At 51.4% G+C, this 20731-nt stretch overlaps 2 protein-coding genes across 5 annotated transcripts in view; one reads left to right on the top strand and one right to left on the bottom strand.

The window, feature by feature from the left end:
- Window positions 1–3472, bottom strand: part of LOC125431078 (nuclear pore complex protein Nup98-Nup96-like) — a 67125-nt gene extending 63653 nt beyond the window's left edge. For both annotated transcript variants that reach the window (XM_048493641.1, XM_048493642.1), the window contains exon 1: window positions 3290–3472. The gene's annotated coding sequence lies outside the window, so the exon portion shown is untranslated. The remainder of the gene's footprint in view (window positions 1–3289) is intronic.
- Window positions 3473–3682: 210 nt separating this feature from the next.
- Window positions 3683–19053, top strand: PGAP2 (post-GPI attachment to proteins 2). 3 transcript variants are annotated; one of them, XM_048495422.1, is made up of 7 exons: window positions 3683–3894; window positions 7356–7508; window positions 7873–8047; window positions 8715–8967; window positions 10181–10275; window positions 12949–13057; window positions 17473–19053. In XM_048495422.1, the coding sequence occupies exons 3-7, from the start codon at window positions 7883–7885 to the stop codon at window positions 17601–17603; spliced, it is 753 nt and encodes a 250-aa protein (XP_048351379.1). In that variant the 5' UTR covers window positions 3683–3894; window positions 7356–7508; window positions 7873–7882; the 3' UTR covers window positions 17604–19053. The 3 variants fall into 3 exon arrangements, with proteins under 3 accessions (XP_048351379.1, XP_048351377.1, XP_048351378.1); XM_048495420.1 differs by having other exon boundaries at window positions 3687–3894; window positions 10181–10287; XM_048495421.1 differs by lacking the exon at window positions 3683–3894 and adding an exon at window positions 5845–5945 and having other exon boundaries at window positions 10181–10287.
- The last annotated feature ends 1678 nt before the right edge of the window (window positions 19054–20731 follow it).

A 20731-nucleotide genomic window follows, 5' to 3' on the forward strand; every position in this document is an offset into this window, starting at 1 on the left:
CCATTCTTTGAGAACTCTCTATCCTACAAGGTATACACCACTCTTCCCATCTCACTTCTGTATTCAAGTGATGAATACACACATAGAGCACTCAAGGCAGAACAGCTACCGCTACTTGTGTGCCAACATCTGCTGCTTCTATAATCTTGATTCTTGAGGGAGAAATGTGTCGAGAGGAAGTGCTTCCCTAAAAGCCTTCTGCAGTAACATTCTGCAGCCATCTTCAGGGGAAGGTGTTGAGGCTGACTGGCGAAACGCATTTAAGAGAGCCCCCAATTCAATCTCCGGCATCTCTTTGTTTCATGCTTGTGTAATCCCATTTTTTGCATTATCCAATACAGAGGTCTGAAACCTGTGGCTCTCCAGATGTTCATGGATTACAATTTCCATCAGCCCCTGCCAGCATGGCCAATTGGTCGTGCTGGCAGGGGCTGATGGGATTTGTAGTCCGTGAACATCTGGAGAGCCACAGGTTGCAGACCCTTGATCCAATAGATTTCTAATACTCTATGCTTTGGTTCAGACTGCTCCAATCCTAGTCCTAATGCATTGCTTATTAGGTATTCCGTCTTCTTGATTGGATTTAATTATTCTGTCTAATTCACCCTGCGTTTCAGTGCCAGAGGCAGACTATGAGATAAATAAATGTGTGATAAGTGTAAACTGCCTTATTCCAGGTCAGATTCTTGGTCCACCCAACGCAGCATATTGTGCCATGGCAGCATATTGTGCCATGTGCCATGGCAGCATATTGTGCCATATTGTGAATGGCAGCGGCGGTCTGGATCTTTTCCAACATCCCTTCATGGGAGTCATAGGCCATTTCAGGCAGGAAGAACCCACCCTAAGATCTTGAAGAGCTGATCCTAGTCAAGAGTACCACGCTAGGCCGACCAATGGCCTGCTTCATGATAAGGCACCATCATCAGTTTCATTGTGTATGACAGGGACTCAACAACAGTACAGTAAGACTCATCCCTGGTGTACGTACAAGATCCCAAGTTCAGTCTTGACTTCAAGTCATTATTTTTTAAAAAAGGGTTTCAGAAAGCATATAAGAGGTAGCCTGCTGGATTAGAGCAGTGGGTCTGTCTCACAAAGCACAACAGAGAGTCAAAAATGCTCTGATCTGGCCTCCAGAATGGATATTTTGACAATCACTGTTTACATGTGAAACTACCCTTCAGTCTCTATGGCTAGAAGTCACAAGGGGACTGCCCCTTCATAAATCAGTTTCATCCCCTCTTAAAGCCATCTATGCTTATGATAATTGCAGGCACAATTGCAGGCACTTTGTTGAACAAAGAAATATTTCCATTTGCCGGAATTCAATGTGTCAGCGATCAACATCTTTGGATGGAGTTACTACACAATTTTACTTGAATCTTTACCCCCCCCCCCCACCACCAAAAAAGCAGCTATAAAATGAATAAATGAGCACCTGGGTTCCAACATTATGAGGGTGGAACAGTTCTTCTTACAGTAGTATCTGTTTTCTCCATCTCATATACAATTTACAGTATTTCTAAAATGCGAAGTCCTAGTTTCCTCAGTGGACAGCTGCTCCCACACTTCAATCATCTTGATTTGAGCACTGCACTTCCCCTTCCTTTTTGTCTTTCCCTTCTGTTGGTTTGTGGGTTTTCAGACAGGATTAGGACTACCCAGAAGCTCCAGGTATATTATTGTATATGTATACTGTTTGACCCATACTCTAGGACAGTGGTGGCGAACCTTTGGCACTCCAGATGTTATGGACTACAATTCCCATCAGCCCCTGCCAGCATGGCCAATTGGGGCTGATGGGAATTGTAGTCCATAACATCTGGAGTACCAAAGGTTCACCACCACGGCTCTAGGAAGTAAATTGTTGTGAGCCTGCTGCAATGAGAAGACCAGGCTACAAATTAAACAACAACAACAGCGCCAACAAGATTTTAAGGGCATCTGTTGGTCTCTAATAGAATTGCTAGTACCTTCCCCCAGCCTCCAGAAGTGCCCTTGCCTTGGAGGGTTGCTCGCTCCAGGTAGGTGAACTCCTGGAGATTTGGGAGTAGAGCTTGGGGAGGCCAGGGGTCTTGGTAGCCCATAATGCATTATAGCAGAGGTGTCCAACTCCGTCTCTCCAGATGTTCCTGGACTACAATTCCAATCAGCTCTTGTCAGCATGGGGAATGCAGATGGGAATCATGGTCCATGGACATCCAGTTTGACACCACCAGGTTAGAATCTACCACCAAACCAGCAAATTCCTCCAGGGGAACAGACCTATGCAGCCTGGAGAAGAGTGCAATTCCAGGATTCCACCTGGAGGCTGCCACCCATAGTCTCCCAGGGGCTCCTGGCCTTGAACCTACCTCTTCATGGCTGCCCGCTGCCACCACCTTGACTGCCCACCCACCTGCCCCAGCCCTGCAACATCCATTCCTAATATGCAGCCACTCTAAGGGCGTCCACCATCACGACATAATTACAGTGTTTCCTCGAAAATAAGACTGTGTCTTATATTCATTTTTGCTCCCAAAGATGCGCTATGTCTTATTTTCAGGGGATGTCTTATATTTCTGTGTTCTGTTCGTCAGGCATGCTTCCCAACAAAAACTTTGCTATGTCTTACTTTCGGGGGATGCCTTATATTTCGCACTTCAGCAAGACCTCTACTACGTCTTATTTTCCGGGGATGTCTTATATTCGGGGAAACAGGGTAGGTATTTCTTGCAATGCGCTTCTTAAGTGGGAAAGGGCAAAATATAAAGTCCCACTTGATGATAATGATAACAACCATAAGGCCTCTGGGTGAAGCTCGAATTGCAATGAAAGGCCCGCCACGAACAAAACAAAACAGCAGCTGTGACAGTAAGCAAACATTTAAAATGATAATAATGTTAATAATAATACAACTTCCTAAGCCTCTGGACGAGGCTCGAATTGTAATGAAAAGTCAACAACCAGCTAAAGAACTGGCAGCTGTGACATGCTGGCAGGGGCTGATGGGAATAGTAGTCCATGAACATCTGGAGTGCCATAGGTTGGCCACCCCCTAATAGAATAGTAAGAGAACCAATAATTATAACAGAATAATAATAATAGTAACAACAACAATAATAATAATAATAATAGAAGAACAATGATAGGAGAACAGATTAATAGAATCAATTCCCAGCGAGGGGCGGAGAAAGGCCTCCTCCTGCCCCGGCCTGAGCTCGAATCCCGCCGCAGTCCTCCCCACGGTCCTCCCTGCCTTCCCAGAAGGCCCCGCGGCCCCCAACAGTCCGGAGCGGCGTCCCACCTCAGCTGGGCCCAGGGCGCGGCGGGTCCTCAGGCCGGCCGGTGACCGGCGCCTGCCCAACCGGAGCGGCGGCAGCAGCGGCGCTTCCCCAACACCCGCCTCAGCCGTCGTCGCTTCACGCGACGGGGAAGAAACTGCGTCACACACGTCCGCGCGCAGCCCTTCTCGTCAGGCACGTCCGAGTCTCGGATTGGGCGGCCGCCTCCGGCGCTTTATTTGATTGGTCGGAGGGAGCCGGAGCGTGCCCGCCGTCGGGCGTCGTGACGTCAGGCGCAGAGAGCCTCGATTGGCTGGGGGCGTCGCCAGGGCTTGTTGCTGGGGCGGAAAGGCGCGAGGCCCGACATCCGGGACATTTGGGAAGTTCGTAAACGTCTGGGTGGGGCTTCCCGCTTTCCGAGTGGGCGGGGCTGGCCGGTGCGGCCAATCAGGAGAGGGCTCGGTTTCCATAGCAGTCTCTTGAAAAAAATGTCACTGCCCTGGGTCGCAGGTGAGCAAGAGGCGGCTGATTACCTGGGAGGAAGGCTTGGAGCCCAATGGGGTTTCCTGCAGCGCATGTGCAGCACGGGCTCAGGTGCAGAAGTGTGATCTGGGATACCAACTTCCAGGTGAGGCCTATTGGTGTGAAATGTGCTTTGCATTTATTGTAATATGATCTATATTAATTATAATATAACGTTTTATTGTATGATTTGAAATTTAAATAATTTATTTGATGCAAGGGGAGGGGCGACATATAGCTCGAATAAATAAATCACAGCTGATCTCCAGGCGACAGAGCAGTTCCCTTCCAGGGGTGGTGAACCTATGGCACTCCAGATGTTCATGGACTACAATTCCCGATGGGCCACTGCGAGTAGCAAAGAGCTGGACTAGATGGACTTTGGTCTGATCCAGCTGGCTTGTTCTTATGTTCTTATCTGGAGTGCCATAGGTTCACCACCCCGGTGACTAGATGAACATCTATTTTGTGCATTTATTTAGGACAGTTGTTAGGCAGCTCGCAGCACAGATGGAATGCAGGGAACCAATTCTGGGTTGCTACATGGGGAACTTTAACCAAAAATGGACCCCACAGAGACCGGATCCAAATCTCCAGGGGTTTCCCAGGCCTCCGTGGGCCATCTTCCTCCGATCCCAATAGTTGGTTCCTGGGGGACGGGAAGAGGGACACCACAGGGAAGTAGGGCCAAGCGAGCCAAGTTCTTTCTTCCTGCAGAGGGATAAAATGCCCGGTGCTCTCGGAACCTTTGAAGACAAGCATGTTTTCATTGCAGCAGAGGCTTGCACGGGCTACAAGTTTGCTTCGTGGGACGCAAAGCGGAGCAAATCGGAAGGCGAGGCTGAGAAGGGCTCAGAGCGTCTTCCGACAATAACAGTCAGACATAAAATTAAAGCAGTTTGAAATATAAAACAATCTAAATATAAACGCCCACACAAAGGTTTATTCCTGCCCTGCCACTGTGCTGTATTTATAGCCTGCTTTTCTCAGAGAGATCTGAAGCAGATTAGACAGTCTGCAGTTGAAGCGGATTAGACCGTCTGCGACTGATGATGTTCAAGGAGACCTTCAACCAGCACGGTGTGGGCTGATGCCATTAGCAAGAGGAGACCTCGAAGGAGCAGTTTTCTAGAACTAGGATGACCAAAATCTGAATGAGGGGAAAAAGCTGCCTTATCAGGAGTCAGGCTCTTGATCCGACCAGATCAGTATTGTCTATTCAGACTGGCTGCAGTTTTCCAAGGTTTCACGTCGCCTGCTCTCCTTGGGCCTTTGAACTGGAGATGCTGCCAATCGAAGAAGAGGAGTCTGGATTGATACCCTGCCTTTCTTTCCTGTAAGGCACAGGTGTCAAACCTGCAGCCCTCCAGATGTTATGGACTACAGTTCCCACCATCCCCTGCCAGCATCATGCTGGCAGGGGATGATGGGAACTGTAGTCCATAACATCTGGAGGGCCGCGAGTTTGACACCCATGTGGAGACTGAAGGCAGCTCACAAATTCCTCTCCCTTCCTCTCCCCACAACAGGCACCTTGTGAGTGAGGCAGGTGGGGCTGAGAGAGTTCGGAGAGAACTGGGACCGGGCCCAAGGGGTCACCCCTCCTGTTCCCACTGCGGAAAGGCCCTTCCTTTCCTAGGCGGGCGCCTTTCATCCAGAGGTTTCACTTTACACCATTGCAACTTTACACCATTGCAATGCTTGCTGCTTGCTGCAGGCCTGGGGCGAGGGAGGGGGGGGCGGCTCAGCTGCCTCTCCATCCACCGGCTCTGCTGCTGCCCACGGCCAGTCCTGGCCGGCTCTGGGGTGGGAAATCCCTGGAGGTTCGGGGGGGGGGGGTTGTGGAGGGGCGGGGCCTGGGGACACCGTTCCCAGGAGGAGTCTCCCCCCCACCCTGAAGCATCTGTTTCCTTTGATGTCTTGGTCCCCCTGGGGTTGGTGGGCTGCGATTCCGGGAGATGTCCCGGGCGCCCCGGGAGGCTGACCATCCTCTCCCAGTGGGGGGTCCGCTGGGCTCCACGGGCGGGGAGGGCCGGGACTCTCCTCCCTGCTGCCTCGTCGCGGGGGGGGGGGGGCGGTCCCTGCGGAGGACGGGGCGGCGCTCGGGCTGCCTACCCGCTTGCCTACCTGCCGAGGCGGCTGCGGTGGAGGCGGTAGGTGAGTCGGGGCTGGCGGGGAGGGGGGGGGGTCTGCCTCGTGGCTCCCTGGAGCCCCGGGGCGGGGCGGTGAATGCCAGGCAGGCGCCGCCGGAGCCCTTTCGCGTTCTTGGGCCGCGCTCACAGCGCCCCCGCGAGGTCGGCCAGGCGGGGAGAGGGGGCGACCGGAGCGGGCTTCTCGGGCAGATCCCCTTTAAGCTCTGTGCCGCGCCGGGACCCCCTCCTGGCCAGATAGTATTGGGGGGGAGGGCTGAAAAGGAGCTGAAGGCAACGCAGCTGGCTCCCCAGGGACCCCCCCCCGCAACACTGACAACCCCCTCCCCCTCCCCCAGGAGTCCCCATGCCAGAGTCCCCCCACTCCCACCCAAGGAGCAAACCTGAAGACCGGGCGGGGGGGGGGGTGGGGGGGTGCGTGGCAGCTGGTCTGGAGCCAAATCCGTGCCCCTTGAAGGGAGGGGGCGCCTGTGGGCAAGGGCAGCTGGACCTTTGGCTCGTTGCAGGGTTGGGGTCTCTTTCTGACACGTCTAAGCCCCGGCTGCCCCCCAGTCTGGGCAAGGGGCTCCCCTCATGCAGAAGCCCCCCTGGACTGGAAAGAGGTGAAGGCCAGGGATGGGGAGGCAGAGGGGAGGGGTTAGGGTAGGCAGGTAGGTAGGTAGGTAGGCAGAGGGGGCTCCTCCTGGCAATTCACCTGCTTCTTACCCATCACCTGCAAACACACCTGCCCAGCGGGGCCCAGGGCAGCCTCTCAGGCAAGAGCAGGGGTAGGGAACCTGCGGCTCTCCAGATGTTCAGGAACTACAATTCCCATCAGCCCCTACCAGCATGGCCAATTGGCCATGCTGACAGAGGCTGATGGGAATTGTAGTTCCTTAACATCTGGAGAGCCGCAGGTTCCCTACCCCTGGGCAAGAGGAAAGGGAGCCCAGCCTCAAGCCCCGGGGGGGGGGGTCCCCGTCTAGTCAGCAGAGAGAACGGGCCCCAGCTCAGCTGAAGAAGACCAGCGGCCACTTCGCCCCATGCAGGAAGACCCTGGCCTTTGGAGGCTCGGCCGGCTCCTTCCTTCTCCGACAGGCCCCCACCCCCCCTTTGCCGGCTGCTGCTTGTTCTGACTCGCCTGTGAGCTGTGGAAAAGAGCACAGGAGTCACACTTGGCTCTTGCCCTCCAGAGCGAGAAAGAAAAGGGAGTTGGTCCTGGAGGGACCGTCTGGTCATGGGGCCAACTTTGCCACGTGCTTGGGAGGCCACGAAAGGTCACGGGACAGTTTTCTGGCCATCTTCCCCTCTCTGCCCTCTTCCACCACGTCAGGTTGCTGCCTGCCTCCCTGCCTGCCTGCCTGCTTTTTCAAAGAGCAAATAAATGGAGTGAAATGTCTGTTACTTCATTTTTTGAACCTCTCTCTCTTTTGTTTAGGTCATGTCAAACAACTGCTCCAGGCAGGGAGAAGGAAGTGATGTCATGATTTCTTAAGGAGCCAGCCAACCAGCACTGCAAGCTGCAAATAGGAAGAGAAGGCACCCTTCTGGGCTCACCCCGTGAGAAGATTGCATGCCCGAACATAACCCCGTGAGTGTGCTGCCACCTTTGTTTGGAAACCCCGTTCGGAGCAGCCTTTTCCTACGCGTCTCCTCACCCCTGTTTCCTTCACCATCACTGCTGCTGCGTCCTCTTACGAATAAATAAGAAATTCCCCATGCTGTAGGGGCAGGGGGAGGGAGCATACTTCTGAACTGAACATGGCATTTAAATCCTCAGCTAAAAAAAACCCTTTTATTTCTGAGTAAGCGGGTAAACTTTCCATGCATTTTTTAGACCTGTCTCCTCTACCACAGGAGGAAGGTGAGCTCATCCCCCCACAGAAGGTGAGCTCATCCCCCCACCTCATTTTTAAGGTAAATTTCAGGGCGGTGTTGTCTTTTCCCACCTGTAGGTTCTGCAGCATGTTTCAAGTGCCGCTGCCTTTGGATCGGGACGGGACGCTCTTCCGGCTCCGTTTCACCACGCTGGCTGTCGGGACGGTGTGTTGCCCGTTGTTCGGGTTCCTCTTTTGTGTCATTTGGTCTCTGTTCTTCCATTTTGATGAAGCCACCACCACCCACTGCGGCGTAAGTCACCCTTCAGTTCATTTCCAGTCATGTTTTTCAATACTGCCTTATCTCCAAGGTCAGAGCGGCTCACCAACCCGACCGTGACTTTTTACAAGCCGTGGAAACATAGCCCTCGCTATGAAGTTTGTTTTTTATAAAAGAATGTTAACGCCCAGATTATCTCTGGTAGCAACTGAATGAGACTAGATCAGTTTTACTGCAGAGGTGAGAGCACCAGACAGAGAGGGCGCCAGCGGAGAGGGCGACTTCTTCTTCTTCTTCTTCTTCTTCTTCTTCTTCTTCTTCTTCTTCTTCTTCTTCTTATTATTATTCTTATTCTTATTCTTATTCTTATTATTATTATTATTATTATTATTATTATTATTATTATTATTATTATTATTATTAATTCGATTTGATAAACCTCCCTACCCCCGAAGGGCTCAGGGCGGTGTACAACAAAACAACAACAAGTATAATAAAACAAATCGAATAACCCCAGTTAATGTACAAAACCTTAAAACTATAGCAGCAGCATCTTACAATAAATAGTTAATAATTAATGCCTCTTGTTAGCATTCCATTTGCAAGCGCTGCCAAAAGCGACACAAAGGCCACGGGGCGTGGGTGGGGGGGGGGGGGCGTTCCTGGTACACTCTAAGAGGGGTTTGTGTTTCTCTGGCAGGTTTCCAACTACCTCCCTTCCATCAGCGCTGCCATTGGCGGGGCGACCCCTGAGCGCTACGTGTGGCGCTTCTGCATCGGGGTGCACTCGGGCCCCCGCTTCCTGGTAGCCGTTGTCTACTGGAACCATTACCGCAGCTGCCACTGCCCACGCCCCAGCTACCCACGGCTGTGCAACGTGGCCTTCGCACTGAACGTGTTGGAGAATGTCGCCCTCCTTCTGTTGACCTACGTCTCCTCCTCAGAAAACTACTGTGAGTTCCCCCTCAGGGAGGCACTTCCGTTTGATAGTTTGTGAGTTTGTTCCGCCCGGCCTTTAAGGGAGACAGCTGCTGACGTGACTGCCATTCCCTATACTGGCCCGGGGCAGTTTTCCCCCCCACTACTCCCGGTACACAGAGTTGTCCTGCCATCTGGAAATTGTTTTTAGGTTTATGTGACTTGTTACGGTTTTAAGATTTTTATCATGTTTTTATCAGAGATATTAGGTTGTACACCACACAGAGCCCTTTGGGGGTGGGCGGTATACTAAATTGGATGGAGGGATGGATGGATGGATGGATTTTATTGAGGAGATAGAAAAAGTGCAGAGAAGGGCAACGAGGATGATTGAGGGACTGGAGCACCTTCCTTATGAGGAGAGGCTGCAGCGTTTGGGACTCTTTAGTATGGAGAGGCGACGTCTGAGGGGGGATACGATTGAAGTCTATAAAATTATGCATGGAGTAGAAAATGTTGACAGAGAGACATTTTTCTCTCTTTCTCACAATGCTAGAACCAGGGGGCATCCATTGAAAATGCTGGGGGGAAGAATTAGGACTAATAAAAGGAAACACTTCTTCACGCAACGTGTGATTGGTGTTTAGAATATGCTGCCACAGGAGGTGGTGATGGCCACTCACCTGGATAGCTTTAAAAGGGGCTTGGACATATTTATGGAGGAGAAGTCGATCTCTGGCTACCAATCTTGATCCTCCTTGATCTCAGATTGCAAATGCCTTAACAGTTCAGGTGCTCGGGAGCAACAGCCGCAGAAGGCCATTGCTTTCCCCTCCTGCATGTGAGCTCCCAAGGCACCTGGTGGGCTACTGCGAGTAGCAGAGAGCTGGACTAGATGGACTCTGGTCTGATCCAGCAGGCTTGTTCTTATGTTCTTGTGGGAAAGAGAGAAAAATGTCTCTCTGTCCACATTTTCTACCCCATGCATAATTTTATAGACTTCAATCCTATCCCCCCTCAGCTGTCTCCTCTCCAAACTAAAGAGTCCCAAACGCTGCAGCCTCTCCTTATAAGGAAGGTGCTCCAGTCCCTCAATCGTCCTCGTTGCCCCTCTCTGCACTTTTTCTATCTTCACCTCCTGGCGGAAGACGCAGGACGGGGAGGCCGAGGAGGGACTTCCACAGTCTTGCTGATTCTGGAGGGGCAGCTGCTGCTTGCTGAGATGTACCCATTCTTGCCTTGCTGCAGTTATTCACGAGAACGCCTTCATCCTCTTCATTGCTGCCGCCGTCACTTACATGTGCTTGACCTGCGTTTTGTGGCGGATGACTAAGAAACACGCAGTAAGTCCAGAGGTATGGAATCTCAGCCTGGAGGATGGTTTGCTGCCGTTGTTTGGGTGCCGACTTCGTTTGCTGTGAGGGCTCAGAAGAAGGGATTGGTCTTCTTTGGAAGTCGCACTCCTAAAACCTGGCCCTGTTGTTATTTTTATTATTAGTACCTTTATTAGGCACAGATAAAACAACGATCAGAGTCAGACTAACAAAGAAAGGTTAACAGGTGATCAACAGGAGCGAGTGGTGGTTGGTAAAGCTGTTGCCAAAACTTTGCTATGTCCACACTTCTTGGCCCTGTAATCCCCCCTGCATGAAGGGGATGCCTTTTGCACATGCTCAGAGGCATTCTTTAACTAGCAAGCTGGTCTTGGCTAATGCCTAGTATTCTGGCCAACAGCACATCTTCTATGAGTGGTACTGCAGGGTCCGTTGGTATGGGAGAAACTTCATCTGGGGCCCAGGGACACAAGGTCTGTGTGCTTTTGATCAGGATTTGTGCAAGGTTGTGTTGCCATGTTCCCTGTGGCAACTGGTTGGGACTGGGAGCAGGCAGGGTTGCCATTTTCAGGTTGTTGGACTCCTGAAGAATTGGAGCTGGAGCCTGGGGGAAACAGGAACCTCCGTGGGGTACGCTGCCAAAACATCCATTCTCCAAAACAGCCATTTCTCTTCAGTCTGCAGATAGAATGGATGTTTTTTGTAAATTAAAAACATCAGATCTTAAAAATCTAAATTGGATTTAAAAGATTTAAATTGAATTTTTTTAGTAAATGTGTTTTGAGGAAAAACAAACGACATAAATGTCATTTTCTATTTAAGATGTATTACAGTTTAAAGGGTAGGAGCCGCGTGGCGTAGTGGTTAAGTGCTTTCAATGCCTCTCACACGGTCAGGAGTTCAAGCCCCCTGTGGGTCAGATATCCTGGCAGCTGGCTCATGGTCAACTCAGCCATCCATCCATTCCTTGGTCGGTAAATGAGTACCTAGCTCATAGCTAGGGGGTAAAGAATAGCCGGGGGAAGCAATGGCAAACTACCCCATAAAAACGGCTTGCCTATGAAATCACTGCTTGCCGTGGTACCCCAGGGTCGGATACGACTGAAGGGGAAACTTTGCCTTTATAGTTTAAAGGTTGTTCATCATGAAATAAGGATTCACTTTTAATTATGAAGCAGGAGACTTTATATTCGGGCAGCGTTCCAATTTTTTAGCGACTGAATTCCATTAATCCATTCGCAGAGTCACAGCGCAAGATTTTGGCCATTCATAATTTGAATCTTGCCAAGAGTTGGAATCTGAAGCAGATCTTTTTGGATCAGGGGAAGATTTTGGGCAAGATTCAAATTACGGATGGTATTTAAAACCATAGGGTGTTCCAAGAGCACAACAGAAGATTTCTGAGAAGGTATGTACTACACGAAATGCGCCTGTGTGAGATAACTGGTAAAGCTCCTAGCATTCATCTTGTGGTGTTCTGTAACCTTCAGCTTCTCTTAGGCCCCTCCCGCACACACAAAATAATGCATTTTCAAACCACTTTCACAACTGTTTGCAAGTGGATTTTGCTATTCCGCACAGCTTCAAAGAGCACTGAAAGCAGTTTGAAAGTGCATTATTCTGTATGTGCGGAATGAGCCTCAGTAACAAGCTTTATGTTTTTACCAACTGTAATCCTGTTAATGCTCAATATAAAATGCTGCTCACTTTGTATAAAATGCTGCTCTTGTGACTTTGTCCCAAGTACGTTGTCTATAAATGTGGTCACCTATTTAAATGTTGCGAATATATAGGAATAATTATCTTAGCCACTGATTGTTGTGGGTTTTCTGGGCTGTGTGGCCGTGATCTGGTAGATCTTGTTCCTAACATTTCACCTGCATCTGTGGCTGGCATTTTCAGAGGCATATCATAATAAGATGAGAGAGACCCACGCCTCTGAAGATGCCAGCCACAGATGCAGGCGAAACGTTAGGAACAAGATCTACCAGACCACGGCCACACAGCCCGGAAAGCCCACCACAACCAGTTGAGTCCGGCCGTGAAAACCATCATTGCTACAGTTGTTATTTTTCAGGGTTGTTGGATTATTGTAACCCTCAAGCAGTGAGCAGCAGTGGCGTAGGAGGTTAAGAGCTCGTGTATCTAATCTGGAGGAACCGGGTTTGATTCCCTGCTGTGCCGCCTGAGCTGTGGAGGAATATCTGGGGGATTCAGATTAGCTTGTGCACTCCCACACACGCCAGCTGGGTGACCTTGGGCTAGTCACAGCTTCTCGCAGCTCTCTCAGCCCCACCTACCTCACAGGGTGTTTGTTGTGGGGGGGGAAGGGCAAGGAGATTGTAAGCCCCTTTGAGTCTCCTGCAGGAGAGAAAGGGGGGATATAAATCCAAACTCTTCTTCTTCTGCAATATTTTTTATACCCACCTGGAGCCTCCAAAGGTCCCAGCTCACCTGTGATGTCCCCACTCTGGAGTGTCTTCTGAGCACGTGGGGGGCAGCGGGCGCTCCGTCCGTGCTCACTCAGAGCAAGCCCTTCCCCAGGCAAAGCACGAGTGGGAGCCAGACAGAACAGGCCTTCCCTGGGAAGTGGAGGCTGCCGGGGCGGGCGTCGTGTGGTCACTGCAAGGAACTGGCCCAGGCAGGAGTGATCTCAATGTCTCCCCTTTCTCTGCCTCATAGGAGCGCAAGTCGTACAAGTGGAAACTGTGGCTCTTCCTCTTCAACCTGCTCACCTTTGCCGTGGCCGTCTGCTTCTACTTCCGACACAACTGGTACTGTGAGTCCGGAGGTAAGACTCACAACGTAGGATCGTGAAGGCCCCTTCTCTGAGCACTGGGCACGCTCTGCGGATGCGCTTAGGAACTCTATAAACAGCCCCTGCACGGTAGGCCAGTTTCTCTGTCCCCCTCCTGAGGCCTCCTGGGAAACATGAGGCTGAGGACAGATTGACAAGAAGTCGTTATCAGGGATCTCCTCCGTTCCCCCGAGTGTGCCAATTGCTTTCCCGGGACCCTGTGTGAACCTGCTTTTGAAAATGGGCCCAGAGATCCCTCGCCGGGATCAGATTCCTGGGCAGCGACTTTGCCACCTGTGCCTTGACCATCCTCAAGTCTTGCAGAAGAACATGACATGATAATGTCAGAAGAACAGACCAGGGAGGGTCCGTCTAGTCCAGCATCGTATCCCACACAGTGGCCAAGCAGTTGCTCTGAAAAGAGGGCCAACCACAGGACATAGAGGCCAAGGCCTTCCCCTGAGAAGAACCTCAAAGGAGTCTTCTGGGTCAGACCAGGGAGAGTCCATCTAGTCCAGCATCCTGCCTCACACAGTGGCCAACCAGTTCCTCTGGAGGTCCAACAACAGGGCTTAGAGGCTGAGGCTTTCCCCTGATAAGAACCTCAGAAGAGCCCTGCTGGATCAGACCAAAGAGGGTCCATATCTAGTCCAACATCCTGACAGACAGTGGCCAACCAGTTCCTCTGGAGGTCCAACAACAGGGCTTAGAGGCTGAGGCCTTCCCCTGATAAGAACCTCAGAAGAGCCCTGCTGGATCAGACCAAAGAGGGTCCATATCTAGTCCAACATCCTGACAGACAGTGGCCAACCAGTTCCTCTGGAGGTCCAACAACAGGGCTTAGAGGCTGAGGCCTTCCCCTGATAAGAACCTCAAAGGAGTCTTCTGGGTCAGACCAGTGAGGGTCCATATCTAGTCCAACATTCTGACTCACACAGTGGCCAACCAGTTCCTCTGGAGGTCCAATAATAGGGCTTAGAGGCTGAGGCCTTCCCCTGATAAGAACCTCAGAAGAGCCCTGCTGGATCAGACCAATGAGAGTCCATCTAGTCCAGCATCCTGCCTCACACAGTGGCCAACCAGTTCCTCAGGAGGTCCAGCAATAAGGCAAGGCCTTCTTCTGATGTTGCCTCCTGGCACTGGTAAGGAGGAGGCTGGGATGGGTCAGGATAACCCTTTGCTCCAGAGTGGCCGGCATCAACCCAAAGGGGGCCACCTTGGAGGAAGGAAGGACATGGAACCACCAGAGGGCACAAGCAAGTTGACTGTAGCTAGGAAAGTTTGCACATTGCTGGGAAGGGGACAAAATGTCCAAAAGTTTGTGCCAGTAAGCATTTGATTTGGACACCTGCATGCACAATGCAAATTTGCTTCCATTTAAAGTGATTTCTTTGTGGGCCAGGAGCTTCATGGTAGGAGGTGGAGCATCACATAGAACAGTGGTGGTGAACCTATGGCACGGGTGCCACAGGTGGCACTCAGAGCCCTCTCTGTGGGCACACGCAAACAGAGTCTCCCCGCCCCCCCAACACACACACACACATCTAAGCTAGCCTGAGTCGCTGGGCTTGATTATTAGGATTAAACCTAAGACCTAGTTTTGGGGAAGCAGTGTAGGTAACCCTGTTAAGTGCTGTTAAACCCCACTGATTTTCATACGAAGAACTAAAGTGCAATCGTTTACCTGGAAGTAAGCTCGGTTGCTGGCAATGGGGCTTGCTTCAGAGTAAACCCTCCTAGGGTCGTGATTCACCCATTGGAAGAGTTGCACGGTTGCTTCAAAGCAAAGCCACCGACTACCACCAAGCTTACTCCCGAGTAACGCACGCCTCGGAGCCAACTGTTTTTTCTAAACTAAAATCTCAGTATTCGGGTTACATTGCTGTGTTCGCACTTTGTGATAAATGAGTGGGTTTTGAATTGCAATTTGGGCACTCGGTCTCGAGAAGGTTCGCCATCGCTGGCATAGAATCATAGAGTTGGAAGAGGCCACAAGGGCCATCCAGTCCAACCCTTTGCCATGCAGGAGCAGACGTTTTGCAGCTTGTTCCCACAACCTAATTGCAGAAGATTTGACTTTAGAAGCCATTTCCGCCGGCTTTGGAGCCCAGAGGTGGGTGCTGGTAGCCCCTGAGGTGCTGAGGACCAAGGGCCCAGCAACCAGCTGCAGAATCGTTTGCCCCCTCCTGGAAGGTGTTTTTCTGGACCCTTAATGTGGAGAAAATGAACGTAGTATGGGGTTAAGCACGGAAACTGGATGAGCTACCTCCAGAAAAACACTCGCCCAAAACAGGGAAGTACAACAAACTGATTTATAGCATGAATAACAAGTCTAAACGCATTAATAGTACCCTGTTTCCCCTAATATAAGACATCCCCGAAAAATAAGACGTAGTAGAGGTTTTGCTGAAGTGCGAAACATAAGGCATCCCCCGAAAGTAAGACATAGCAAAGTTTTTGTTTGGAAGCATGCCCGACGAACAGAACACAGGAAAAATAAGACATCCCCTGAAAATAAGACATAGCACATCTTTGGGAGCAAAAATTAATATAAGACACTGTCTTATATTCGGGGAAACACGGTATTATAAACACATTCTTATACATGAATAGAACTGCACTGGAATCAAGTTCATTCATAAATCCCACTCCATTCATGAGTAGAGGCAATGTTTCAAAAGTCAGTTTGTGATGGTGTGGATAAATCACGTAGGCATGTGGGAGCCGGTCGCTTACCAACCGCCAGAAGAAGATCATAAATTAGACGTACTGGAGAAGATAAGCCCTTTCCAAAACGCTGGAAGAACATTGGATTCAATAGCAAAGGACGCTGAATGAACTTTGCAATCACCTGGAGGTAGCTCATCCAGTTTCCGTGCTTTCCTTTTCTCCCCCTCGCCTTTCGTTTTCCTCTCATAGTATGGGGTTGCCGTGCACCTCAGCTGCCCTTAAGAGTCCAGGTTGCTAGTTCTTGTGCCAAATTGTAATTATTGCGCATGGTTAACTTGCAGAAGGGTCGGAGAAGTGGCCCAGTCGCCCAAGGAGATGTGACTCGCTTTCCCCTGGCCTCAGAGCGGTCTGTGTGCGGCCTCTCGTGCGCTCTCCTCAGACTCTCTGTGGCGCTGCGCTGGGCCTTGAGTTCAACCTCACAAGGTTCGACTCATAGAATCATAGAGTTGGAAGAGACCACAAGGGCCATCAAGTCGGGGGGTTGGACTGGATGGCCCTTGTGGTCTCTTCTAACTCTATGATTCCAACTCACCCAGAGGGGGGAAAAATTATTCACTTTTTATTCACTTATTTATTTTATTCACTTACGCCACACCTTCCTTTCCGATAGGAACCATCTCCTCCATTTTATCCTCATAAGATCTCTGTGACAGGCTAGCCAGGGGTGGCCAACCTATGGCACTCCAGATGTTCATGAACTACAATTCCCATCAGCCCCTGCCAGCATGGCCAATTGGCCATGCTGACAGGGGCTGATGGGAATTGAAGTCCATGAACATCTGGAGTGGCATAGGTTGGCCTCCCCTGGCTAGGCTTAAGGGCATCTGCTGAGCTTCCGTGGTGGAGCAGGGATTCGAACCTGCTTCTCCTGGATTTTAGTCCAACACACTCACTAGCAAGTCCATTGGCTGCAGAACTCCCCTGAGCTATATGCAGCATTTAGCAGGTGAAGGAATCAGGGTCCTGAAAAGGAGCATTTATTTAGCTCCGATCAGTGGTGGGATCCAAAAATTTTAGTCACAGGTGCCCATGGAGGTGGGATTCAAACAGTGGCGTAGCGCCAATGGGGCTGGGCGGGGCACGACGGGGGCGTGGCCGGGCATTTCGGGGCGGGGCATTAATAATTTCTCTGTTACTGTAAAAAACTCTTACTGTAAAAAAAGTTCCTAATTTCCAGCTGGTCTCTTTCTGTCCATAATTTAAACTCATTCTAGCAAGTCCTATCGTCTGCTGCCAACAGAAACAACGACTTCTCCTCTAATTGGCTGCCTGTCAAATACTTAATACTTTCAAATGCTTGATTTTGTTTCTAGAAATCAAAAGAAGAAGACTTTCCTTAAACAAGGAACTTGACCATATTTCTAAAACATGTTTTTTAAACAGCCCAACGGGGAGAATGATCCCGTTTTCTACCTTCGCTAACCAGCCACATAGGAAACGACAGGACTTGATGATTTTTGGACCTAATGGAATTTCTAACGGAAAAGCGGACCCAATTAGTCACCCCCTCTCGGCACACACAGATAATTAGTAACCCCCTCTCGGGCACTGGTGAGAACCTGCTGGATCCCACCTCTGGCGCTGATCATATATTCAGGGGAGGGGATTGTGGTTCCCGGCGCTGGATTCAGACTTATTTTTCAGGCTGAGCCTCTTTCCTTGTCGATTTACCTCCGCAGTGTACACGGTCTTTGCCTTCCTGGAGTACTTGGTGGTTCTTTCCAACATGGCGTTCCACATGACGGCCTGGTGGGACTTTGGCAACAAGGAGCTGGTGGTCGGTTCCCAGCCAGAGGACAAGCGTTTCTAGCCGAGGCCTCGTCTGGGCTCCCAGCTGGCAGACTCGGACAGGACGGAAGCCTGCAGCAGACCGCAGATCTTCCAGAGGGGCACCGGTGCACCCTCAGAGAGGAGCGTGAGCCACTGGCCGAATCCAGACCTCCCACAACTAGACATGCTGCAGCAAGAGGGACCGCGGCCGCTTCGATTGGCTACTCGCCCAAAGGTGCTCCGGCCTCCTGCTCTTTGGAGAGACGGGGGTTGGGGGTGTCTTTGATTTTAAGCAGAAAAAGGACTTCTTCACTGCCGATTTTAAACCAGGATGGGTGAGTTCACAGGGTAGGGGGGCTTGCTGGTGCCACCCCCACCCAGATACTGCTGCTATTGAACAAATGACTCCTTCCTGGTCAGATGGGGGCCAGGGACGACGGTGGCTGCTCTCCCCTGGGGGGCGAGGCAGTTTTGGGGAAGTGGTCCCAGTTGCTCATCCCTGGAATGGGGGGGAGGGGGTCTCCACTGCCAAGTGACCTCCTTCACCTCAGAGTGTTCTTCCAGCGCCCCCTCTCTGTCTATCATGCTGGCCGGCTAGATGATTGCCTGGCTGGGTGTAAAGGGCCCACCTGAAAGAGCCCTTGCTAAACGTTTGAGGTGTGGGGGGAGGGGGAGGTGCTGCAAATGGAGTAGCTGCACTGCCCCCCTCCCCCCTTCCCCTCCAGCGTCTGGTCTGAGACTGGGGGGCTGTCATCTGCATTGCAGGACAGGAAACGAGTTCAAAGCGGCTTTCATTCCTAGATCTTTCCACCCTAATCGCTCTGGGAAGGACCCGGAGCCGTGGGGGGAGGGGGGGGGAGACAGAGAAACAAACATTTTATACACTTTGCTCTGGATGTCTGAGGCCTCAGCAAGCACTGCCAGAGGTGGCGCCAGCCTCTCACACTGACCCTGGGGTGATTGGGCTGGGTAGGGATGTACCCAGGGTCACACTCCTGTCTGCGGCATTCACGCATGCGCTCGCTGAAGGGAGCTGGCTCTCATGCCAGGCCGCGAGGCGAAAGAGCACAAGTCCTTTGGGGGGCCGAAGAGGGGCTCCCTTCCCAAAGTCACCTGAGGCCCATCCGGCATTGGGCTCAGCAAGAGAGGTGAGGAGACCTGGGGTTTTGGAGTGGGGAGGGAAAGGAAGCAAGAAGGTGGTGCAGAAACGCTCTTGCTCTGAGATTCAGGAATCTTTCACGGGAACCTTTTCTCTGTTTTGCTTTCTCACCCCAGCCAAACACTCCCAACCTCACTGAAATACTTTGTGTTCCCAAGTGCAACTCTGGTTCTCCTCCTACCCGAGTCCTGGTTCCTCCCTGGTGGGCGTGTCCCTGCTTCTCCATAGGTGTGTGTGTGGGGGGGTGGGGGGGGACCTGTATGGCCAAATGCTTGTTTTAATCGGAGCTTCTCCCCCAACCTGAAATAAAGCACTGAGTATTTTTTGTAAAGTCTCTGAGTGGTCCCATTGAGTCTCGCATAAGAACATAAGAACTAGCCAGCTGGATCAGACCAGAGTCCACCTAGTCCAGCACTCTGCTACTCACAGTGGCCCACCAGGTGCCTTTGGGAGCTCACCTGCAGGAGGTGAAAGCAATGGCCTTCTGCTGCTGCTGCTGCTCCCGAGCACCTGGTCTGCTAAGGCATTTGCAATCTGAGAACAAGGAGGATCAAGATTGGGAGCCATAGATCGACTTCTCCTCCATATATCTGTCCAAGTCCCTTTTAAAGCTATCCAGGTGAGTGGCCATCACCACCTCCTGTGGCAGCATATTCCAAACACCAGTCACACGTTGTGTGAAGAAGTGTTTCCTTTTATTAGTCCTAATTCTTCCCCCCAACATTTTCAATGGATGCCCCCTGGTTCACAGGCAGCATAAGAACATAAGAAAGAGCCTGCTGGATCAGACCAGAGTCCATCTAGTCCAGCTCTCTGCTACTCGCAGAGGCCCACCAGGTGCCTTTGGGAACTCACCTGCAGGAGGTGAACGCAAGGGCCTTCTGCTGCTGCTGCTCCTGAGCACCTGGTCTGCTAAGGCATTTGCAACCTGGCGAAGGGCACAGTTGAGTGCAGGCCTGTGTGAGCACCCCATCTGCTGGCCATCCCTGCAGGGCCCTTTGGAGTTTTCTGCCCAGCAGCTCCGAGAGTTGTGTGTGTTCTCGCCTGAGCCCTGCCCCGCACACGTGTGAAGAGGCCGGGGCGGCCCCTTCTGGTCCTGGCTGCGCCATCAGAGGTGGGCATTAGCACTGGTGGCGCAGTGGAGGGACGTACCTGTGCGCTTCATTTGGGCCTACAGCTGGCTGCAGCATCGCCCACAGGGGATGAGATGCCTTCATAGAGGATTGCTCAGGATGGTTCTGCGGAGCCTCCATGTTCAGTGGCAGCATGCTTATTGGCTGTTGCTATAGAAGGCAACAAGAGGGACATGAAGACTCAGATCATAGAATCATAGAGTTGGAAGAGACCCCCAAGGGCCATCCAGTCCAACCCCCTGCCATGCAGGAACACACAATCAAGGCACTCCCGACAGATGGCCATCTGTTAAGAGCTCGTGTATCTAATCTGGAGGAACCGGGTTTGAGTCCCCGCTCTGCCGCCTGAGCTGTGGAGGCTTATCTGGGGAATTCAGATTAGATTGGGCACTCCCACACTCGCCAGCTGGGTGACCTTGGGTTAGTCACAGCTTCTCGGAGCTCTCTCAGCCCACCCACCTCACAGGGTGTTTGTTGTGAGGGGGGAAGGGCAAGGAGATTGGAAGCCCCTTTGAGTCTCCTGCAGGAGAGAAAGGGGGGATATAAATCCAAACTCCTCCTCCTCCTCCTTTTCCTCCTCCTCCTCTTCCTCTTCCTCTTCCTCTTCCTCTTCTTCTTCTTCTTCTTCTTCAAAAACCTCCAAAGAAGGAGGCTCCACCACACTCCGAGGCAGTGAATTCCATTGTCGAACAGCCCTGACCGTCAGGAAGTTTTTCCTGATGTTTAGGCGGGATCTCTTTTCCTTCACCTGGAACCCATGACTCCTGGAGTCTCTGAGGCAGAAGAAAACAAGCCTGCTCCCTCTTCGACATGGCATCCCGTCAAATATCTCAACATAGCTATCATGTCACCTCTTAACCTTCTCTTCCCCAAACT

The sequence above is a fragment of the Sphaerodactylus townsendi genome, linkage group LG04 (assembly GCF_021028975.2).
Source record: "Sphaerodactylus townsendi isolate TG3544 linkage group LG04, MPM_Stown_v2.3, whole genome shotgun sequence".
NCBI lineage: Eukaryota > Metazoa > Chordata > Lepidosauria > Squamata > Sphaerodactylidae > Sphaerodactylus > Sphaerodactylus townsendi.